A 7,792-nucleotide genomic window follows, 5' to 3' on the forward strand; every position below is an offset into this window, starting at 1 on the left:
TTTTAAATAAACATCTTATTGAAGTTGTGAATAATGTTAGAACTATTCATTTCCGATATGGATAGTTCCAAGATTGGGCAACCCAGCAATTATGGACAACTCCACAAGATATAAATAAAAGAATAAATATAAACAAGTTTACCCAAATAGTGGTAAACAAGAAGCATTCCTAAATGCGAAAATAGTTTACTTCATAAAATCAATATAAAAGCAGGTGTATAAACAAGTTTGCCCTTCTAGTGGTAAATCAAGAAACGTTCTTTAATAGATATCCCAACAAGACACTCTGCACTGAACTAGGCAATAGTGCCCAATTATTATGGACTCATTTTTAAACACCTAAGTTTTGTGAATTCATTTCTAAACAACATTAATACGAGTTATGTAACTGAAATGTTGGAACCAGCACTCATTTAGGTAGAGAAAACATATCCAACAAATCAGTACCAAAACAGACCAAAATTTTCAGAAATGTTTCCGATAACTAAAAATCTATAAAAATGGAGCTTTCCAAATTACTGAAGCGGGAAAGAAAAACCCAACTATCTAGAATAAGAAGAAGATATATTCCTTCATTTGCAGATGATTCAAGCGAGAAAAAAGAGAAACTCGAGGCGTAATATATAACCCTATTAGAAGCAATCGCCGATATAATAAAACATGAATTCCTAGAAAGAAGACAAACATGACTATCACATAAAGCAGGAGAATAATACTAAAACAGGAGAATATACTTCAAGCGTTGAGGGAAATGGAAGGCACTCATCTTTGTGAATCCAAACAAATTATACTGAATTATAAATTTATAATGATTGATGAGAAAATAATACACAAGTTAACGAGAAAATATAGGCAGTGGTATCATGGAACCAAAAGGTGTGACCTGCCAATTGTTGTTATCATTGATGAAAGGACTACAAAGGCTAGAAACTCTTGAACTTCGTGACTACATCAAAATAAACAAAAAGTAGATTTACTGCTTATCCCAAGAAGCATCCATAACTTCCTGATCTACTGTTGCGCTGTTTAAAAAAAACTATAACAGCACCTCTAAATGCATATTCAGACTCACCCAACACCGCGCCGAATGACGAAGCGAGCATAATATATGGATTCCAGTAACCTATTTCCTCCCTTTCTTCTTTCCTCCTCGGTCTCCTCCTTTCCCGAAGCCAGAGAAATCGGCGGCAGATTCAGCCGTGTTCTGCTTCTTGAGACGCTTTCGGCCACCATGACCAAATTTAGCATCCTTAAATTCCCTGGTCCTTTTGCCTTTCCCCTTACCTCCTCCTCCACCTTTAGCTGATGATTGCATTCCAGCAGCATGTCTGGACTTGCCGCCAGACCTATCACCAGGAGCCACGCCTCTCTTGATATTCCTCTTTAGAGGAATGGGACCATCTCCATCCCCGTCTCCGTCTCCAAAATCAAAAGGCTTCCCCTTACCTCCTCCTCCACCTTTAGCTGATGATTGCTTTCCAGCAGCATGTCTGGACTTGCCGCCAGACCTATCACCAGGAGCCACTCCTCTCTTGATATTCCTCTTTAGAGGAATGGGACCGTCTCCGTCTCCAAAATCAAAAGGCATCTTGTCCTTGCCACCATCGGTAAACCCGCTATCCTGCCGCATTTTTCTCCATTTTTTTACGGATTCAATGTCATGTTTCTTCTGCTTGGCCCTCTCTTTCAATTTCTCTGCCTGGATGGCCTTCGAAAGCTTCTTGGACTCCCTTGCCTTCTTCCTCTCCTCGGTCTCCTCCACCATCTTCTTCTGAAACAGGAGCTTGTCCTTCACCTTGAGCATGTGAGAATCGCTCTTCACCATCTCCGCGTAGTAATCCGGGGGCCTAAGAAAGGGAACCCCCAGGGCCTGCAATTTATCATAGGCATCCCGAGTCCCCTCTAATGCCTGTGTGTAGAAGGCCATCTCGCGCGTTAGGTCATCATTGACATCGATTTCTTGTTCCGTCTTATAATTAATGCAGAGATTCTCCATCCAGTCCAGGTTACCGGGCCACGCGATTTCTTCAAGTTTTTCATGGAGTCCGGCGACGTTGTAGACTGCGTCCTTGCGAGGCTCCCTTGTAGGAACATCTTCTCCTTCATCAGAATCATCTTCACTGTCTTCCTCTTCTTCGCTTTCTTCTTCTTCTTCGCTGAAGTACAAGGAGGTTTTGTCTTTCGAGCCCGCCATCTCTCTGGCAAGCGACTTGCAAAACCCTGCAACTTGAACTAAAACCCTAAACCCTAAAACATAAAGGCACTAAACTAAAACCCCAAACCCTAAAAACATATACCCTGAACCAAAACCTCAAACCCTAAACCCAATAGCACAAAAACATCACAGACACATTGCGATATGAAGCAGAAATCGTATTGAAACCATTGATAATCTGGTCTACCCTACTTCCTCTGCGCAAGTATTGAAACCATTGATAATCTGGTCTACCCTACTTCCTCTGCGCAATCCAATTTGCACTTGCCTAACGAGGCAGTGTGAGCAACTTTGGCGTCCCGGTCTCACCCATTATACGGGAAACTGGCATGCCCAAACCGTACCTTTATTTTTATTTCTGGCGTAGGAAAAATAAATTCAAAATTAACCATTTAGCGGAAGATTTAGTAGAAATGTGGTCTCTAACAGATTTTCAGAAGTCAAAGTTCCAAGGGCATGGTTTCTAACATAGTTTTAAAAGAAAAAGTTTGGAGGGCATGGTTTCTAACATAGTTTTAAAAGAAAAAGTTTGGAGGGCATGGTTTCTAACATAGTTTTAAAAGAAAAAGTTTGGAGGGCATGGTTTACCAATATTCTTCAGGGTTTTTAAGATTTTCTAAATCATCTAAAGCCTTGAAAAGTCCTAAAACAACTTGGAATTATGTTTTTTGTGGAAATTTTACATAAATATGTCCCAAAATCATATATAATATTTTATTTTTTATTTTTTATTTTTATTTTTTATTTTTTATTAATGGATCTTTGTTGTGTTATATTTGAGTTTTAAAGATTAATTTCAAATTGAACATTCATAACTCTTGTGTATTTGTTTTGTTATATTTGAGTTTCTCATATTAATTTTAAATTGAACACTCATAATTTTTATATTTTTTTATATGAATATGAAGCATGAAAATTTAATGTATTTAAAAAGGTGAGAGCCAGTAAAAAAATAACAATGAATAATAAAATTATTTATAAATAATTAGTATAGATTTATTTTAATTTTTTCTAGATTTTAATTAAAATTAATTATAAAAAATGGTATGAAAAATGTCATTTTGTTTATAAGTTGGGTTAAATTTATATGTATGTGGAAGAAGGGGGAATTGGAGTGGCAATCATAATACCTAATTAAATATCATATGAACACATATATTTATATAAGAACTCTATCACTTAATCATAATGTTTTCTTGTTTTAAATTTTTTAGAAGAAAAAAAGTAAGGTATGGTTACTTTGTTCATGATTATTGGTCTTAAAAATTGTCATAACAATAATTAAATTCACAATGGCAACCAACATAACGTTAACAACTTAATATAACCTATTTATGAGGGACTCTTTAAATTAAATTGGACATCTCCAACTAACTTTCCACGTGCTCACATAAAAACTTAAACATATAAACGTAAATGTAAACGTAATATTTAACATTTTACATTTTTAATCTAATGTCGACTCTATTTAAAAATCAATCTAATTATTATTAGTATGTATAAACACAATATAAATTTAAAATAAAGAGGTTTAGAACACCCAAAAAAGAGGATGGCAAATAAATAAAACTTTTTTTGCATAAACATTTAGCAATTCTTAACCATTAGGCTTGAGTGGGCCTAATGGTTAAGAGCATGTGTTTCCTCCTAAGAGGCCACAAGTTCAAAACCAGAGGGGGGTAGAATATGTATGCTTTATAAATAGAAAAAAGAAGGAACTATCATAGCTTACAAAAAAAAAAATTATAGGTATGGTAAATAAATAAAAATATAAATAATCTAGAGGTATCGTAAATAAATAAAACCTCTTTTTATATTTACTCCATAAACCTCTTTATATTTATGAAAACTCAAAAAAGAGGTTTTATTTAGGTGAAGCGTATGGACAAAATACCATGGGACATAATTATTAATACAATGGGCCAAATAGCATATTTATAAAAGAGGTATGGTAAATAAATAAATATAAAAGAAGTATAAAGAGGTATGGTAAAAAAATAAAAATATATCAAATAGGATTAGAAATCAACATCTAATTATATACCAAGTTTAAGAGCCAAATACCATGGGCCAAATTATTATTAATAACATGAATAAAAACATTATTAACCCTAATATTAATATTAATATATTAATATAAATATTATTATTAAATATAATATTCATATTAATACTATTAAATTTAATAACTTTGGACTAATACATTATTAAATTTGTTATATTGTAATATATATTGGTATATCATGATATGGGAAGAACAAAAACATAGAGTGATAAGGTGGAGAGATTGGGGGAGTCACAAGGGAGAGATGGAGATAAACTAAAGGAGAGGGGAGAGGATGAATGAAGAGAGAGAGAGAGGGAGAGGAGTGAGAGAGGTAGAGAAGGGTAAGAGAGGGAGAGGGAGACACAAAGATGGAGGGGGGGGAGAGAAGGAGAGAGGGAGGGAGATAGTGAGAGGATTGGAGGGCAGAGAGAGAGAGAGAGAGAGAGAGAGATGGGGGAAGAGAGAGGAAGGTAGGAGAGAAAGGGAGAGAGAGCAGGAGAGACAGAGGGATAGAGATATGGAGTTGGAGGGGGGGGAGAGGGAGGGAAGAAGAAAGACATAAAGAGTGAGAAGTGGAGAGAGAGAGGGAGTGACAAGGGAGAGATGGAGAGAGAGAGTGTATGTTTAGGGGTGAGATAAAGAGACAAAGAAGGAGAGATAGAGAGAAGGGGGGAGAGAAGGAGAGAGGGAGGGATATAGTAACATAGTTGGAGAGAGGGAGGGATATAGTAACATAGTTGGAGAGAGAGAGAGGATTGGAGGGCAGAGAGAGAGAGAGAGAGAGGATTGGAGGGCAAAGAGAGAGAGAGAGAGTGATGGGGGAAGAGAGAGGGAGGTAGGAGAGAAAGGGAGAGAGGAAGAACGAGAGACATGACTTGAGAGAGAGGAATTGAGTGATGGGGGGAGAGAGAGGATTGGAGGGCATAGAGAGAGAGAGATGGGGGAAGAGAGAGGGAGGTAGGAGAGAAAGGGAGAGAGAGGAAGTACGAGAGAGAGAACTTGAGAGAGAGGAGGGGAGATGGAGTTGGAGGGGGAGAGAGGGAGGGAAGAAGAAATACATAGAGAACAAGAAATGGAGAGAGAGAGGGAGTGACAAGGGAGAGATGGAGAGAGAGTGTGTATGTTTGGGGGTGAGATAAAGAGACAAAGAAGGAGAGATGGAGAGAATGGGGGAGAGAGGGAGGGATATAGTAATAGAGTTGGAGAGAGAGAGAGAGAGAGAGGAAGGAAGGGAGAGGATGTGAGAGAGTGGAGAGAGGGACGAAAAGAGAGATGGAGTTGGAGGGGGAGAGAGGGGGAGCTTAGAAGAAAGAAATAGAGAGAGAGAGAGAGAGAGAGGTGGAGAGAGAGAGGGAGACATGACAATAGGAGGGAAGAGAGATAGAAGCGGGGGAGAGGGATAGGAGGGGAAGAGAGAGAGGGAGTGAGGACAATAGGAGGGAAGAGAGATAGAAGCGGGGGAGAGGGATAGGAGGGGAAGAGAGAGGGATGGAGGGAGAGTAGGAGGGAGGGATAGATAGACATATTGGAGAAAGAGAGTGTATGTTTTGGGGGTGATATAGAGAGACAAAGGGAGATAGATATATAGATGGAAATTGAGGAGAGGGAAGAAGAGAGAGATGTAGAGAGGGAGGGAGGGACAAAGAGATTGATAGATATGGAGCGAGAGAGCGTGTGTGTTTGGGGGTTTGAGATAGAGAGACAAAGAAGGAGAGATGGAGGGAGATATAGATATAGATGGGAGGGGGAGAGGGGAGAAAAAATTCTTGCACTATATGCATTGATTTCAATGTAGATGGTGATTTCTAATCCTATTTGATTATTTGTACTAGATGCATTGATTTTAGTGTAGATGTTGATTTCTAATGATATTGATTGCTTGCATTAGATGCATTGATTTAAATGTAGGTGTTGGTTTATAATCCTATTTGATTGTTTGCACTAAATGCATTGATTTCAGTGTAGATGGTGATTTCTAATCCTATTTGATTGCTTGCACTCGATGCATTGATTTCAATGTAGATGTTGATTTCTAATAATATTTGATTGCTTGCACTAGATGCATTGATTTCAATTTTGATGATTTCTAATCCTATTTGATTGCTTGCACTAAATGCATAGATTTTAGTGTAGATGACGATTCTAATCAAATTTTATTGCTTGCACTAGATGCATTGATTTCAGTGTAGACGTTGGTTTATAATCATATTTGCTTACTTGCACTAGATGCATTGAATTCAATGTAGGTGTTGGTTTATAATCCTATTTGCTTACTTGGACTAGATACATTGATTTGAGTGTAAATGTTGATTTCTAATCCTATTTGATTGCTTGCATTAGATGCACTGATTTTAATGTAAATGTTATTTTCCAATCTTATTTGATTTCTTGCATTAAATGCATTGTTTCAGTGTAGATGTTAATTTCTAATTTGATTTAATTGGATGTATGATGGTAGATTAATTTTAAAGTGATTGGATTAACATTGTGCATTCATTTTAGTGTAAGCACAAAAAACTATTGACACTGTACATTGATTTTTGTGTTCTAGTAATTCAACCTAGTAATATTGGAGAGAAAGAGAAACAAGATGTGATGTTTACTACAATAGCTCTAGCTAAAGATTTAAATGGTTTACAATCTAACATTTCCTTTACATATAATCAATATGATTAAATGACAATCGATATGAAAAGATGACAAAAGTAACAAGGATGACAATAAGAATAGTAGAAGAAAATAGTTTGAGATTAATCACCATGAATACCATTTGTAATTGACTATATTCTTATTATTTACATTTTTCTATCACTTAACACTATTACATTGTCACTTTACATTCAAAATTTTTATTTCATTGTTTTTCGTCATTAAAGTTATTAACAATAGTTATCATCTCAACAAACCTAGGTAACTAAGAAATTTAAAATTAAAATGACGAGATTAATCTGAGACATATTTAGCATATTTAAAATGATTATATTAATATTAAATGAATTTACATATTATTGATAAAATTAATCATATGTTCGTTAGATTTTCTTTGGCCGCATGTGACTAAAACCAACCTAGATCCATCTTAACTCCATATCTATCAAGCGCGATCAAATCTCTCGATGTGCAAACCTTTCCTCAAGTTTTGCACTCAAAAAGAGGTTTTCACCTCAAGAGATTTGATCCCTCTCGGCGCTTGATAGATCCGGAGTTAAGATGGATCTAGGCTGGTTATTATTTAATTGAGCCGACAAGTAAATGTTTACAAATATTTTACATCTTCTAAATTCAACGTATCGACCCGACGTGTAAAAATGTTTACATACTTTTGTTGGAATCATGATTGTCGTTACACCAAAACATGTAAAAATGTTTACATACTTGTGTTGGAATCATCATTGTCGTTACACCAAAACCCGCAAGCATTAGTAAACGAACGCATTGCCAGAGTTAACGGATCCAAAAGAGGCGGTTAAGCACATGTTGTGAAACACATGGGGAGCGTTGGTTTATCCAATGTCCAACAATCTTCCCCT

The 7,792-nt window shown here is 36.4% G+C and overlaps 1 protein-coding gene across 1 annotated transcript; it reads right to left on the minus strand.

The window, feature by feature from the left end:
* Positions 1 to 866: 866 nt before the first annotated feature.
* On the minus strand, positions 867 to 2,516 carry LOC149175017 (putative rRNA-processing protein EBP2 homolog). The gene has a single exon (XM_089419494.1). It carries the CDS (start codon positions 2,192 to 2,194, stop codon positions 1,124 to 1,126), a length of 1,071 nt encoding a protein of 356 aa, XP_089275620.1. The 5' UTR covers positions 2,195 to 2,516; the 3' UTR covers positions 867 to 1,123.
* Positions 2,517 to 7,792: the final 5,276 nt, after the last annotated feature.

The sequence above is a fragment of the Pinus tabuliformis genome, chromosome 4_1, assembly GCF_031772625.1.
Source record: "Pinus tabuliformis cultivar Carrire ecotype Pingquan chromosome 4_1, CPIR1, whole genome shotgun sequence".
Classification (NCBI taxonomy): Eukaryota; Viridiplantae; Streptophyta; class Pinopsida; order Pinales; family Pinaceae; genus Pinus; species Pinus tabuliformis.